Genomic DNA, 15,316 nt, shown 5'->3' with positions numbered 1-15,316 from the left:
ATATACACCATATATATATGGTAGTGTGTATATGTTAATCCTAGACACCTGATTTATTCCCCCCACACACACACATTTCCCCTTTCATAACCGTAAGTGTTTTTGAAGTCTGTGAGTCTCTTTGTTTTATAAGTTTGATTAATTTTTTTTAGATTTCACATGTAAGTGATATCATATAATATTTGTCTGACTTACTTCACTTAATATGATAATTTCTAGGTCCATCCATGTTGCTGCAAATGGCATTATTTCATTCTTTGTTATGGCTGAGTAATATTCCATTGTATATATATACCACATCTTCTTTATCCATTCCTCTTTTGATGGACATTTAGGTTTCTTCCATGTCCTGGCTATTGTAAATAGTGCTGCAGTGAACATTGGGGTCCATGTATCTTTTCAAATTATGGTTTTCTCTGGACATATGCCCAAGAGTGGGATTGCTGGGTCATGTGGTAGCTCTATTTTTAGTTTTTCAAGGAGCCTCCATACTGTTCTCCATAGTGGTTGTATCAATTTACATTCCCACCAACAGTGCAAGAGGGTTCCCTTTTCTCCACACCCTCTCCAGTATTTATTGTTTGTAGACTTTTTGATGATGGCCATTCTGACTGGTGACATTGTATTTTTGATTTGCATTTCTCTAATAATTAGCAATGTTGAGCATTTTTTCATGTGTTTTTTGGCCATCTGTATGTCTTTTTTGGAGAAATGTCTGTTTAGATCTTCTGCCCATTTTTTGATTGGGTTGTTTGTTTTTTTTGATATTGAGCTTCATGAGCTGTTTGTATATTTTAGAGATTAATCCCTTGTCAAGTCACTTCATTTGCAAATATTTTCTCCCATTCTGTGGATTGTCTTTTCATTTTGTTTATGGTTTCCTTTGCTATGTAAAAGTTTTTAAGTTTAATTAGGTCCCATTTGTTTATTTTTGTTTTTATTTTCATTACTCTAGAAGGTAGATCCAAAAAAGATATTGCTGCAATTTATGTCAAACAGTGTTCTGCCTGTGTTTTCCTCTAAGAGTTTTATAGTGTCCAGTCTTACATTTAGGTCTTTAATCCATTTGGAGTTTATTTTTGTGTATGGTGTTAGAGAGTGTTCTAATTTCATTTTTTTACATGTAGCTGTCCAGTTTTCCCAGCACCATTTATTGAAGAGACTGTCTTTCCTCCATTGTATATTCTTGCCTCCTTTGTCATAGATTAATTGACCATAGGTGCATGGGTTTATTTCTGGGCTTTCTATCCTGCTCCATGGATCTATATTTCTGTTTTCGTGCCAGTACCAGACTGTTTTGATGACTGTAGCTTTGTAATATAGTCTGAAGTCAGGGAGCCTGATTCCTTCAGTTCCGTTTTTCTTCTTCAGGATACATTGATTTTTTTTAAGAAAACATTTAACCAAGGTTGAATTCTTGGGATAAATTCTACTTGGTCGTGCTGTATTATTCTCTTTATATATTTCTGGATTTAATTTGCCAGTGTTTTGTTAAATATTTTTTGTCTGTATTTGTGGATTTACCATTTTCTTTCTGGCCTTTGTGCCTTGTACAATTTTCATTTTTTTGATATTTGTCCTTTTCTGGTTTCAGGATTATGCTGGCCTCAAAAAGTATTGAGAGTTATTCCCTCCTTTTGTATGTTTTAAAAGAATTAGTTTAATTGACATTACTTCTTCCTTAAATGTTTGGTAGAATTCATTAGTAAAACCATTTGGGTCGGGAGTTTTCTCTGTGGGCAGGTACTGATCACAAGTTCGATTTCTTTAATAGATACAGGCTTTTCAAAATTTTAAATTTAATCTAGTTGTAGTTTTGGTGAAGTGGTGCTTTACAAGGAATCTTTTCTTCTCAGTTGTCGAAATAACGTACATATAGTTGTAAGTTTATTATCCTTTTCTCTTTGGAAATACATTAAAACTTTTTTTTCTGGAACCATTTGAGAGTAAGTTGCTCATTATTCCAAGTACACTAGTGTATATTTTCTACAAATATAATCACAATACAACTATCAAAGTCAGAAAATTGTCTTTGATGCATAATAACCATCTACTCCTCAGATCCCTTTAAATTTATTGATAATGTTGTATTTTTTATAGCAGAAGGATCCATCGCAGAATCATGTGTTGCATTTAGTTCTTATATTCCTATTTCTTTGGTGTGGAACTGTCTCTCTTCTGACTCTCATTATCTTGACATTTTGAAGATTACAGTCCAATTATTTTGTAGGATGTCCCTTAGTGTGAGTTAATCTGATGTTTTTTATGATTAGATTCAGGTTTGCATCTTTGGCAGAAGTGAAAGTTTATTATTCTCATTGAATCTTTTTTTTGGCCACGCCACATGGCTTGCTGGATCCTAGTTCTCTGACCAGGGATTGAACCTGGGCCCTCAGCAGTGATAGCATGGAGTCATAACCCCTGGACCACCAGGGACTTCCGTCATTGCATCTTATGTGAGGGAGGGTGCATGATTTTGATTTATCCCAGTACTGATTTAGTTTAGTTTGATTACCTAATTAAGTTGGTATATGCCAGACTTATCCACTCATTCTTTTTCTTTTTGTAATTAAGTATTTTTTGACAGGTACTTTAAAACTGTAAAGATCCCATCATTGCTCATTAAATTTTCAATTTGTACATTGATTTATCATCTCAGTATGAACTCATAGTTTACTATTTTTATTCAATGGGTTATAATTTACTTTTTTTTTTGGTGGGGGTGGTGGGTTGCTGTGCTGCATGGATTACAGGATCTCAGTTCCCTGACCAGGGATTGAACCCAGGCCACAGCAGTGAAACCACCAAATCCTAACCACTAGACCACCAGGGAACTCCCATAATTTACTTTTATTCTTTGTTTTGAGTTTTAGATTATCCTAGATTTCACTAATGGGAGCTGGTTTCTGGGTCCTTTTAAAGTAAATTCTTCTTTCTTTTTGGGATGTGAAGATTTCCGGATTCATTTTGTACTTTCCCTTGCCTTAGCCTCAGGGTTAGCCATTTTTTCACAGAGCTCTAGTTGCTTTTAGTGGACGTTGGTATTTAGTGGACAAAATCTGTTGCTAGGTGTATTAATTGCTATTGTGGTGTCACTGCTCCTAGAGCCTCTCAGTGGACAAGCTAAAGGTACACATATGCATTTGCAACTACAGTACCTGGCCTTGTTTCTTTGTGGATGCATTCCTCACCCTGCTGAGGCTCTGACTCCCCAGACTGGGCCACCCCCTACATGAATGCCTTCCTCATCCAACTGGAGCCTTAATGCCTCCCGTTGTACCTTCTCCTTGCATGGACACCCTCCTTACCTATTTGGTCTCTTCTCTCATACTCCATACATGGCCACTCCTTCATGTCAACACACCCCTTAACTGTTTGGTCTTTGATGCCTGGATGCTAGGCCTTTCTAGTGGCTCTGACACCTCATGCAAAGTTGCAGACCTGCAAGGATGGCTCTTTTACTCTGCTTGGGCTTTCATGTCCTTGGTTAAGTTTATTTCTAGGTATGTTTTTCTTTTGGATGTTATTATAAATGAAATTGTTTATATAATTTCCTTTTGGATTGTTCATTGCTGGTGTATGAAAACGCAACTGATTCTTGTGTGTTGATCTTGTACCCTGCAACTTTGCTAATAAATTCAGTCATTGGCTCTAGTAGCTTTTCTGTGGATTCTTTAATACTTTATATATAGAAGCTCATGACATCTGTGAATAGAGATACTTTTACTTCTTTCTTTCCAATTTGGATGTCTTTATTTTTCTTGCCTAATTGCTCTAACTAGAACTTCTAGCTCTAGATAGAACTTCTAGCACAGTGATGAACAGCAGTGGTGAATGTTGACATCCTTGTCTTATTCCTGATTAGTATGTTAGCTGTAGTTTTTTTCATAACTTCGTTATTCTTAATAGCAGCATGTGTTATGTCTGGTACATATAGCATAGTTTATTTAATTGATCCTTTATTTCTACACTAAGTATTTTCTGATACTTTGCTATTACTAATAATAGTGCTCCAGTGAATAATATTGTACAGTTGCCATTTTATATGTTTCTACAGTCTAAATTCCCAGAAGTGGGGATTACTTTCTCTTTATTTTTTTTATTCTAAGGTGACCAGATCCTGTCTTTAGCTCCAGATTAAGTAGAAAATTTCTGTGGAATAAAATGAGTATTATTAGATGATTCAGCAGAACATGAGTGTTGTAGCTATTGGAGGTGGTAGAGGTAATGTTCTAGAAGAATAAAGCTGCTAGTATCATCCAGGTTATTTGGGAGAGTCACTTCTGAGGAGGAATATAGTAGTTCATGGTGAGCCAGTGCTTCCACTGAGAACAATCAGGGAAATCAGGTAAATTTAGGAAATAGTCATTTTAATATTATCAAAGAGCTACAGAAGCAACTAGAACAAAATAATGAAAGTTATAGAAATGAGAGAGAACCTTCAGAAGTTAGCTGATGCTTTGTAGCTGTGTTTCCCTGAAAAAAAGTAACTGAGAATCTAGGTTTCACTCAGGCTGAGCAGTACTGCTGGGGGACAGTAGAGCTTTTGGTGGTCACACAGGACTGGAATGACAAAACTCAACTAGGATCTCAAGTGAAAGCCCAGGAGGGACATTCCTTAGATTCAGTGGGTAACCAGAGGTAGACTGATTCTTACCAAAACTACAACCCATCCTTGAACCAAAATAGTTTGATTGGATTAAAGTGATCAGCCTCTGCCATAGCAGAACAAAGGGTGAACACACATTCTTAATGGAAAATAAACTAGTCTGGTGCCTCTGTGATTCTTTTTTTTTTTTTTTAATTGAAGTACAGTTAATTTACAATGTTCTGTTAATTTCAGGTATACAGCAAAGTGATTAAGTTATACATTTATATTTTTTTCAGATTCTTTTTTCCTGTAGGTTATTACAAAATATTGAGTATAGTTCCCTGTGCTATGTAGTAGATCCTTGTTGGTTATCTGTTTTATATATAATAATGTGTATGTGTTAATCCTAAACTCCTAATTTATCCCTCTCCCCCTTCATGATTCTTTTATATGCAGTGCGTAGTATTCAGTACATTACTAGTCCTGTGATGGCAGAGAAATTTATGGTCAACTAAGAGAAAAATAATTTCAGAAGCAGACTCTCAGGTGATCCCACTATTGGAGTTAGTAGATAAGGACTTTAAAATAATTAAGATTAATAATTTAACCACAGAGATATATCACGCCCACTAGGATGGCTAAAATTAAAAAGACATTAACAAGTGTTGGTGAAGATGCGGAGAGAGATTGGGATCATTATAGTTGGTACACAGCTACTGTGGTAACACTTTTGTAGTTTCTCAAGAAGTTTAACATAAAGTTAACATGTGACCCATCAGCTCCACTCCTGGGTATATACCCAAAAGAAGTGAAAACATATATCTACTCAAAAACTTGTACATAAATGTTCATAGCAGCATTATTCTTAATAGCCAAAAAATGGAAACAACCCAAATGTCCATTATCTGATGATGGATAAGCAAAATGCGGTATATCTATGCGATGGAATTTTATTTAGTCATAAAAGGAAAGAAATTCTGATACATGCTACAACTTGAGTGAAACCTTGAGACGTGAAATAAGCCAGACACAAAAGGACAAATTTTTTATGATTACATTTATATGAAGTATCTAGGATAGGCAAATTTATTGATACAGAAAAGTAGAATAGACGTTACCAGGAACTGGGGATAGGAGGGAATGGAAGGTTATTGTTTAATGAGTACAGGGTTTCTGTTTAGGATAATGAATAAGTTCTGGACATAGATAGTGATGATATTTGCAGAACATTGTGAATGTACTTAAGGCCACTGAATTGTACACTTAAAATGGCTAATATGCTAAATCTTTTGACCATGATAAAAGGATAATTTTTTGAAGGAATGAATGGATATGTGCTATGATCTGGATGAATCATAAAAACATTATGCTAAGTAAGAGATACCAGTCACAAAAGGTCACATATTGTATGCTTCCATTTATATGAGATGTCCAGAATAAGGAAATCCATAGAGACAGAAAGTCGATTAGTTATAACTAGGGACTGGGAGGGAGGGATAGCTGGAAAATGAGATTTGACTACTAATGAGTATGGGGTTTGTTTTTGGGGTAATGAAAATGTTTAAAATTTTATTTTGATGATAGTTGTACAACCTTGTGAATATACTTTAAAGAAACATTGAATTACACACTTCAGATGGATAAATTGTATGGTATGTGAATTATATCTCAGTAATCTTAAATAGATCATGAATAATAATGAGTAAGTAATACATATTAATAGACAAATAGGTGGAAATTGTTACCTGAGAAAAGGTAAAATATCTATAGCGATATGTAATTGGAATCATAGAGAAAGGAAAAGGAGGCATGAGCTATTGACCAAAATTTTTCCAAATTGCCAAAAGATGCCAACTTGTATTCAAGCAACTCTTTGAATCTCAAGCATGATAACTACAAATTAAACCATTCCTAGGTACATCATAGTAAAACAGCTAAAAACTGGAAAAAAACAAAACACAAAAAGCCAGAGATCGGGGGAATGACACAATACCAAAGAAACAACAATAAAAGACTGAAAACTGTCTTCTCAACCTGTTGAATTGGAGGAAGGGAGATAGACTACTGCAGTTATTACAGCAGTTCATATAGAAGCTAGCTAGGTATTGGCAATGTGAATAGATTGGAGGAGATGGATAGATTCTTATGAAGTAAGTTAGTGGTCTTTAGACTTGCTATATCTACCTCGAGGGATACAGAAAGAATTCCCAAGAGTATGCCAGTGTAGCTACTTTTAAGGAAATCACTTTCTAAATCCTCAATTTCCACATCTACTTTTTTCTGAAATTGAACCCTCTGGTGGAAGTATTGCAGTTTCTCCTTTCACTTCTCCTTTCCAGAATTACTCTTCCCTATTTTGTAAAGAAAGGCATATCTCTCTTCATTCTTACTATGGTATGTGCCTTGAATTGTAAAATGCCTCCAAGTCGTTTAAGAAAGGAATATTTTGAAATATTGGTATTGTTGTACAGAAAATGAATTTCTAATGACTAGATGTTATATCCTTTTGCAAAATGGTTTCTAATTATTTGCTTTCAACACAATTGATGGCTAATTTGATCCATTATTAAAAAATAACTTTTTTTGTTAGATCAGTATATGTTTTTTTAGCAAATAACTCAGGAGGTGCTCAATGAATTGAGTAACATTATAAGAAAAACTTCTTCTAGTCCTATCTATAAATATGAATAAGATTTTTTAGGTAAAAGACATAAATTTATAAATACAAAAAGTAGAAGTAAAATTGATGATTTCCTGCATTCATAATTGGGAGGGGAAAAAAGTTTCATCCACTTCATAGACAAAATTTTGCATATGCATATGGTTTATACACACACAATATAATTATGTTGTTTTGTTAAGTCGTGTACTTATAATTTGGACAACTCATTTCTGATAACAGTTGAATTTTATATGTAAGAAGTTTTAAAATGTTGAATTTAAATTTATTTACATATATAGTTTAGAGAAGTGTGATAAAGAATAAATGAAAGACTTTCAAACATAAAATATGATACACTGGTTTTAAAGTTTTGTTAAGAAAGTGAAATAGAGATGTAAGTTCATTGTTTAAGGAAAGTTTGTTTACAGTTGTTTTTAATGAAGGATGATATATATCATATCACTGTGAAATTTAGGTTACATTGGATATGTCTCAAAGAGTGAAGTAACAGTTTTAACATAAATTGATTGATGTTCTGAATCAGATCGTGAAAAACAGGGGAGAATGCTACCTGTGTGACATCTTGCAAATAAATCGAACACTGAGTGCTTTAAAAAAAAAGTTTTAAATGTTAACTTATAAATATGCAAGGATTTACACAGTTTTTCAAAACTATTTTAGAAGCATCTTAATAAAATCTTTTAAAGATCATTGACAAAGCTGCCACTAGAGTGAGGCAAGGTGGCACATAGGTTACAAAATACAAGGAGGTCTCACTCTCAGTGTTCTCCAAGTGCACTTATGGGAACCTAAGAGTGAGTGCCTCCTTAAACTATGCACCCTAGATGTAGACTTGCTTACCCTAGTCCCATTGGATCTATACAACATAAGAAATCTGTGAAAAATTGGCTTTAGAAAAAATATTTGCAGATTCAGTCATTTTCATCAACTGCTTTTAATTTCTTTTTTAGGGTGGGATTAAAAACTCAGCCTGAATCAAAATGCCCTGAGCTGCTTGCCAATTACTGTGACATGTTGCTAAGAAAAACACCATTAAGCAAAAAACTAACCTCTGAAGAGATTGAAGCAAAGCTTAAAGAAGTGGTACATAAAATTTTTTTAACTTGAAATTTTTGAATTATCTTTGAATTTGTGTTTTGCTTATAAGGCTTTCTGATAGCCTCAGTTTTTTTTTTTAACGTATATCTCTAAGCAACTAATATTATGAAATTTTACCAGTGCAAGATCTCTATAGAGCAGTTATTTTTCTTACTGAAAATTTTTATTCTGTAGCTGCCAGAAAGGGAAATAGTATTTAATTCTTCCCCTTTCTTGATTATTTTTAAAAGTCAGTTAAATTCTAGCTTGTATTAAAGGACAAAAAAAGGGAAAATGGAGCTAGCTGGTAGTATTTGGAATGATATTTGAGAGACCAGGAGTTTTTCACTTCTTTTTTTTTTGTGAGAGCCCAAAATAGATAGCCAGGGATAAATGAATGTAGATAAAAAGTTAGTTGCTTTCATATTTATTTGTCTCTGCTTGTTATTGTAATATGATATAAGCCAAGGACATCATATCAAAGAGGAAAAAATTAGTAAGTAAAGATATAGAGAAAGTATAGACAAAGAGGGTTAGGGGGGGAGTTCCATGGCAGTCCAGTGGTTAAGACTGCTTTCACTGCTGGGCCCAGGTTCAATCCCTGGTCAGGGAACTAAGATCCCATAAGCTGCATGGTGCAGCCAGCAAAGCGGGGGGGTGGAGTGGGGGGTGGTTAGAGAGAAGATTAGCGTTAGAATAAAGTGAAGAAGAAATGTAGAAGAAAAAAATGGGGAAGAACCATTGATTTTCATGTAAAGTTTTATCACACTTTATATTAAATCTCAAAACTTAATGTTTCTAAGAACTAAAAGGTTATTTGGTTACAGTCTCAAATTTGCTAACTTTTGAAGTATTAAAGTATTGTAGTATTTCAGGACTGGTTATTTTTCAGAGATGGGCAATTTACTAAACCTCTCTCTGTATTTGATTATATAAATTTCTGAATTTTGACAATTGGGGATGTAGAAAGGTCTAAATGAGAGGGATGGCTAAGAATGTATGTAAATTGAAAGTAACTTTTTTTTCTGTACAGCTCTTGGTACTTAAATATGTACAAAACAAAGACGTTTTTATGAGATATCACAAAGCTCATTTGACACGACGTCTTATATTAGACATCTCTGCTGATAGTGAAATTGAAGAGAATATGGTAGAGTGGCTAAGAGTAAGTAAAATTTTAAAAAATATTTGGTTTTCTTAAAATAGCACGTTTCATATGTGTGCTTAAGTAATGCATTTTGTTGATATTGTTAATATTGAAGAAATACGGAACATTTTAGAAGAATATAGCATCAATTATATAAAATAAAGTATATTTTCTTAATGAAGACTTCTGGTGAAGCACCTTTGCTCTTGCTTTGCTTCTGTTGTTTCACTCTTTTGTATCTCTGCTCTCATTTGAACTGACCTTAACTAACGGACAAATCGTTTCATTTTTAAGCTGTTTTTAGTACTAAATATTTAACCATAGAGATGTTTGTAAATAAATACATCTATTAAGGAAAAAGAACAAATAGGTAAAAGTTGATGGCTTATTTAGGTTAATTAATGCTAATTATGGCTAAATTCCCATGTTAAAATATTTTACGTCTGTTCCTTTCAGTCCATTTTAATGGAATTTGAGTTATATCAGTATAGCATAAATGAATGTCTTTCATTTATACATATGGTGTTATATATAATATTACATTAATATATGATAATAAAACATCTATTATAATGTGTATAATTATATGTATTTTATATATATTTTTTTCATTTATATGTGTATTTCAAATTAAAGATTTGCAGATAGCCCTGTTTTGCCTGGTAGTGTGGGATAGTAAAAATTACTGTTCAGGTGATCTTAATATTAACAATCACTGGGAAAAATTACTGCTTTGTGACTTCGAAATTTTTGTCAAAATATTAAAAATCTCTTATTATCTAAGTATATAGGAGAAAGAAAAAATTAGTAAAATTAATATGTATTTAGTACACTGTAATTTAAAACAAACTTTCAGATTTAAAGTGTATTTCTTTGAAAAAAGTGCTATTGCAATTCACATGTCTGATATTGTATCTAGAATATATAAAGAACTCTTACAACTCAACAGTAAAGACAACTCAGTTAAAAATGGGCAAAGAGGGGCTTCCCTGGTGGCGTAGTGGTTGAGAGTCCGCCTGCCGATGCAGGGGACACGGGTTCATGCCCCGGTCCGGGAAGATCCCACATGCCGCAGAGCGGCTGGGCCCGTGAGCCATGGCCGCTGAGCCTGTGCGTCCGGAGCATGTGCTCCACAACGGGAGAGGCCACAGCAGTGAGATGCCCGTGTACCCAAAAAAAAAAAAAAAAAAAAGGGCAAAGAATTCGAATAGACATTTCTTCACAAAAGATATATAAATGTCCAATAAGTGTATGCAAAGATGCTCAACATCATTAGTTATTAGGAAAATGCAAATTAAAACCACTGGGATAGCTGAAAATTCAGACAATAACAGATGTTGGTGAGGAAGAGGAGAAATTGGAACCCTCATGCATTGCTGGTAGGAATATAAAATGGTGCAGCCACTTTGGAAAACTGACGGTTCCTCAAAAAGTTAAACATAAAGTTGACCCAGCAGTTCTACTCCTAGGTAATTCCACTCAAGAGAAGTGAAAACATAATGAGCACACAAAAAATTGTACATGAATGTTCACAGCAGCATTATTCATAATAGCCTAATAGTGAAAATAACCCAGAAGATCAGTCAGCTGATAGATAAAATATGGTTTATTCTTATAATGGAGTGTTTTTGGTAATAAAAATAAATGAAGTGCTGATATATGCAACCATATAGATGTACTTTGAAAATATTATGCTAATAAGCAAAGAAGCCAGTTAGACCACATACTATATGATTCCCTAATACAAAGTGTCCACAGTAGCCAAATCTGTAGAGACAAAAAATAAATGAATGGTTTTCAGGTATGGAGGAGTGGGGGAACATGGGGAGTGACTGCTAGTAAGTATGGAGTTTCTTTTGGGGATGATGAAAATGTTCTAAAGTCAGATAGTGGTGATGGTTGCATAACTCTGTAAATATACTGAAACCTGATTAATTGTACACTTTAAAAGGGCAAATTTTGAGGTACGTGATTTATATCTCAACACTGTTACTAAAATGAAGAGTAGTTTGACTAGTACTTGCCTTCTTGTCATGTAACTTACAAGTTACTTAGTGAGCACCTTTTGTATACTTTGAAGAGTTCTCATGCTCTGTAAGTTTGGATCAGCTTCCAAACTTTTGTCTTTTGGTCTTTCAAAGTCGTCAAAGTTTTTGCTGGCATCACTTCCTCTTCTTAATTTTTTTGTCACTACCACTTTTCTCATTTATGTTGATAATTTGCCTTCATTAAGTTCCTTGTACCTGCATGTTTAGACTCTTCAGCATTGGCATTATCAACAAACATTACAACCACAGTTAGCTCTTTCTTCAGAAACTCCATTTATGTTCTATTTTATTTTCATTTCCAACATTATTCCCTTCCTTCCTTCCTTCCTGCCTCCCTCCCTCCCTTCCTTTTCTTTCCTTTCCTTTTCTTCTTCTTCTTCTTTTTTTTTTTTGGTGTACTTTTATCATCTTTCTTGACCAATACCCTTTCAGTTATCCGTTTTTGTAAAATGTCATGTGGATTTATCAGTGAAAGACATGAATGCAACAAAGCTACATGCTTTGCTGTCTGTGGGTGAACTGAATAAACAGATGACTAACAGATTTTGAAAGAAATATTGTGATTGGTCAGTGATATGATGTGCTTTGTTAGTGATTTGTAGATTGAGGAGCTAGAAGTGAAATTTGTGCTTTATGCATAACTCACGTTTAATATATAATGGTAATTGAAAGTTGAACAGTGTTGTTGGGGTACTGGTGTTCTTTTAACTGTACTGTGGTAACTGAAATTCATGCATATTGGAATCATGCACAGAAAGCCAGGATTGCCTGTATATTCTGTTTAGGTTCTAAGAATCAAATTTAATAGGTATTAGATTATAAACATTCTATAAATGTAAGAGAGAAGAAGAATTTTGTATTAAAGCATCTAAAACTTAGTTTTCCATTAAAATTTTTCCTAATAGTATATCAGATTATTTATTATTTATTACTTCTTCTGTCTTTGGTTTTCATAGGAAGTTGGTATGCCAGCAGATTATGTAAACAAGCTTGCTAGAATGTTTCAGGACATTAAAGTATCTGAAGATTTGAACCAAGCTTTTAAGGAAATGCACAAAAATAATAAATTGGCTTTACCAGGTATTATTTTATAATTACATACATTTTTTTAAACATTTTACAAAAGAATATCTTTGTTTTCTAGTAAATTAAAAATAAAACTAAGCAGTAATAGAGACAAAGATGTTAAAAAGTCCACATTCCTTGAAAATATCCTACAAAGCAGAATTTAGATTTACTAACTCTTATTTTGAAACAGAAAGACACTTTTAACAAAATCTTTAGAGTCTTATTTTTCACCAAAGCTTATCCTCTGTGTATGTATTTTACCCATTGTCAAGATTATTTGCTTTATATTTTCTGATATACTTTCCTATAGCTGATTCAGTTAATATAAAAATTCTGAATGCTGGTGCTTGGTCAAGAAGCTCTGAAAAAGTCTTTGTCTCACTTCCTACTGAACTGGAGGATTTGATACCCGAAGTAGAAGAATTCTACAAAAAAAACCATAGTGGTAGAAAATTACATTGGCATCATCTCATGTCAAATGGAATTGTAAGTAGATGGTGTGTTAGTTCAGATATTGGTTTGGCTGAAAGTAGCAGGACTCCAAATAAGACTTGTTTAAACAAGATAGATCTTTCCTTCTCTCACAAGTGAAAGTTTGAGCGGGTATAGTAGATCTGTTCCATGAAGTTGTTAGGGACATAGACTTCTGGTTACAGCACCATCCTTAAGGTATTCCCTTGCCTGCAGAATCCAGTATGATCCTCTCACTATGTCTGTCTTCCAGCCCAACAGGAAGGGAAAGATGTGAGGGTATAGCTTCCTTGAATGGCAACTTCTAGAAGTTTTCCCCATTATTTCCACTCAAATCTCATTGGCCAGAACTTAGTTACATGGCCACATTTTTGCTCAGGAAAGCTGGGAGGTGAGCCTTTATTCTGGACAGTCATTAAAGTCTGCTAAAATTTTTATTACCATGTAAGAAAGGAAGAATGGATATTGAAAGACAACTCGCAGTCTTTTTGTATATAATCTCATATAAGAGATATTATAGTAGATAGATGGTAATCATCATGAAGAGATTCTTATTTTTTTAACTATTTTATCTATTATAGATAACGTTTAAGAATGAAGTAGGTCAATATGATTTGGAGGTAACAACATTTCAGCTGGCTGTATTGTTTGCATGGAACCAAAGACCCAGAGAGAAAATCAGCTTTGAAAATCTAAAACTTGCAACTGAACTCCCTGATGCTGAGCTTAGAAGAACTTTATGGGTTGGTTTGTTTTTATGTTTTTTGTTTTTAACATTGCATCCTCTCACATAGCAGGAAACATGTGTTGGCTTGTGTTATAATAAATTTATGAATTCATAACACTCAAATGACTTTTAGGCAAGAAAAATACACTAGTGAGGTATTTATGGAAAAAAAAATTGAAAATAAGCAAGTTACTAAGACAGAGAATGGCAAGAGAGAGAGAAAGAAAGAGATTGAGTTGGTGTTTAAATTTTGCCTGTGAAGAGCATGACCAAAGATTTCATATTGAAAATGTGTTCAAAGTTTTTTATGATAACCAAAATTCTAAGAATAAGAAGACTTTGGTCCTTTTGAGGCCCTGTAAAATGTACTTATTAGCCTTCTCTTCAAAACTACATTTTACCCCCTACTCCATATGCCTGTTAAAAGTTCCAAAATAAACTATTACCTAGAGAGAAACAGCTGGTTTATAACCGGCAATGATGTTTGCTGTGGTCATATATGACCAATCCCTCTAGTTTGTCGTTGTTGTGTTTTTTTTCATTGTCTTATTGTAAAGAGAGCATTTATTGCTTCCTCATAACCAACTCTTTTCTCCTCATTCTCTTTCCTCATTATGCATTTACATTGTTATATTCATGGAAGTACCAAATAAAATTTTGAATTATGAATTTGTGCTCATAATTTTTTCTCATCTTTATTGGTCATGTTGTAAAATTGATCTTGGTATTCTATAGTGTTTATAGAAGCTAATTGTTTTCTCTTTATTCTTCATAGTCTTTAGTAGCTTTCCCAAAGCTCAAACGGCAAGTTTTATTGTATGAACCTCAAGTCAACTCACCCAAAGACTTTACAGAAGGTACCCTCTTCTCAGTGAACCAGGAGTTCAGTTTAATGTAAGGTTTATGTTGATTGATCTAAAATAAAAATACCTTGTTTGAATTTTAATATTTTATTTTTAGCAAAATAATTTTCCTTACATGATATTTAAAACATCTGTATGCTGTCATCACTTTAGATTTATGCCATTTAGTTGTTTATTAAACATATTAATGAACTAGAGATGTTTATTATTTCTTTACATATTTTTCATGGATACGTTTTGGTGTCTGACATACTATATTGCTTTTCATCTTTAAAGTAAACATCCTTTTGCACTCTAAAGCAGCTTTATCCACACGGAGTACTGTTTCCTTTAGATCCAATTAGAAGATAATGTTGAATTACAACCCACATATCTTCAATTATCTGATCACTTTAATGGCAATATAAATTATATTAACTTTGTTATTACAGGGAGCATAGTCACACTTATTAACAGAGCTTTTATCATGTTTGAGGGAAATCATAGGGTTCATTTTAATAAAGCTACATGTTGGTTATTATTTTTCCCTTAAACAGTGTTGGATATTAATTTTTAGACTATTTCTAAATATTTTCTCTTAGACATTGCTGCTATAATATGATGTTTAAAAAGCCTTTCACTGTAAAATATTTGATTTAATG

General features: G+C 33.5%; 1 protein-coding gene across 1 annotated transcript in view; it reads left to right on the top strand.

Moving 5' to 3' along the window:
* Positions 1 to 15,316, top strand: part of CUL5 (cullin 5) — a 97,309-nt gene that overhangs the window by 74,026 nt on the left and 7,967 nt on the right. The window contains exons 12-17 of the mRNA XM_060018013.1: positions 8,225 to 8,357; positions 9,385 to 9,516; positions 12,503 to 12,626; positions 12,925 to 13,100; positions 13,667 to 13,828; positions 14,588 to 14,706. Of these exons, the coding sequence (XP_059873996.1) occupies positions 8,225 to 8,357; positions 9,385 to 9,516; positions 12,503 to 12,626; positions 12,925 to 13,100; positions 13,667 to 13,828; positions 14,588 to 14,706 (846 nt within the window). The remainder of the gene's footprint in view (positions 1 to 8,224; positions 8,358 to 9,384; positions 9,517 to 12,502; positions 12,627 to 12,924; positions 13,101 to 13,666; positions 13,829 to 14,587; positions 14,707 to 15,316) is intronic.

This window comes from Delphinus delphis, chromosome 8 (genome assembly GCF_949987515.2).
Source record: "Delphinus delphis chromosome 8, mDelDel1.2, whole genome shotgun sequence".
Taxonomy (NCBI): Eukaryota; Metazoa; Chordata; class Mammalia; order Artiodactyla; family Delphinidae; genus Delphinus; species Delphinus delphis.
Note: the sequence above shows the minus strand (reverse complement) of the source record. Positions and strands in the feature narration are given on the sequence as shown.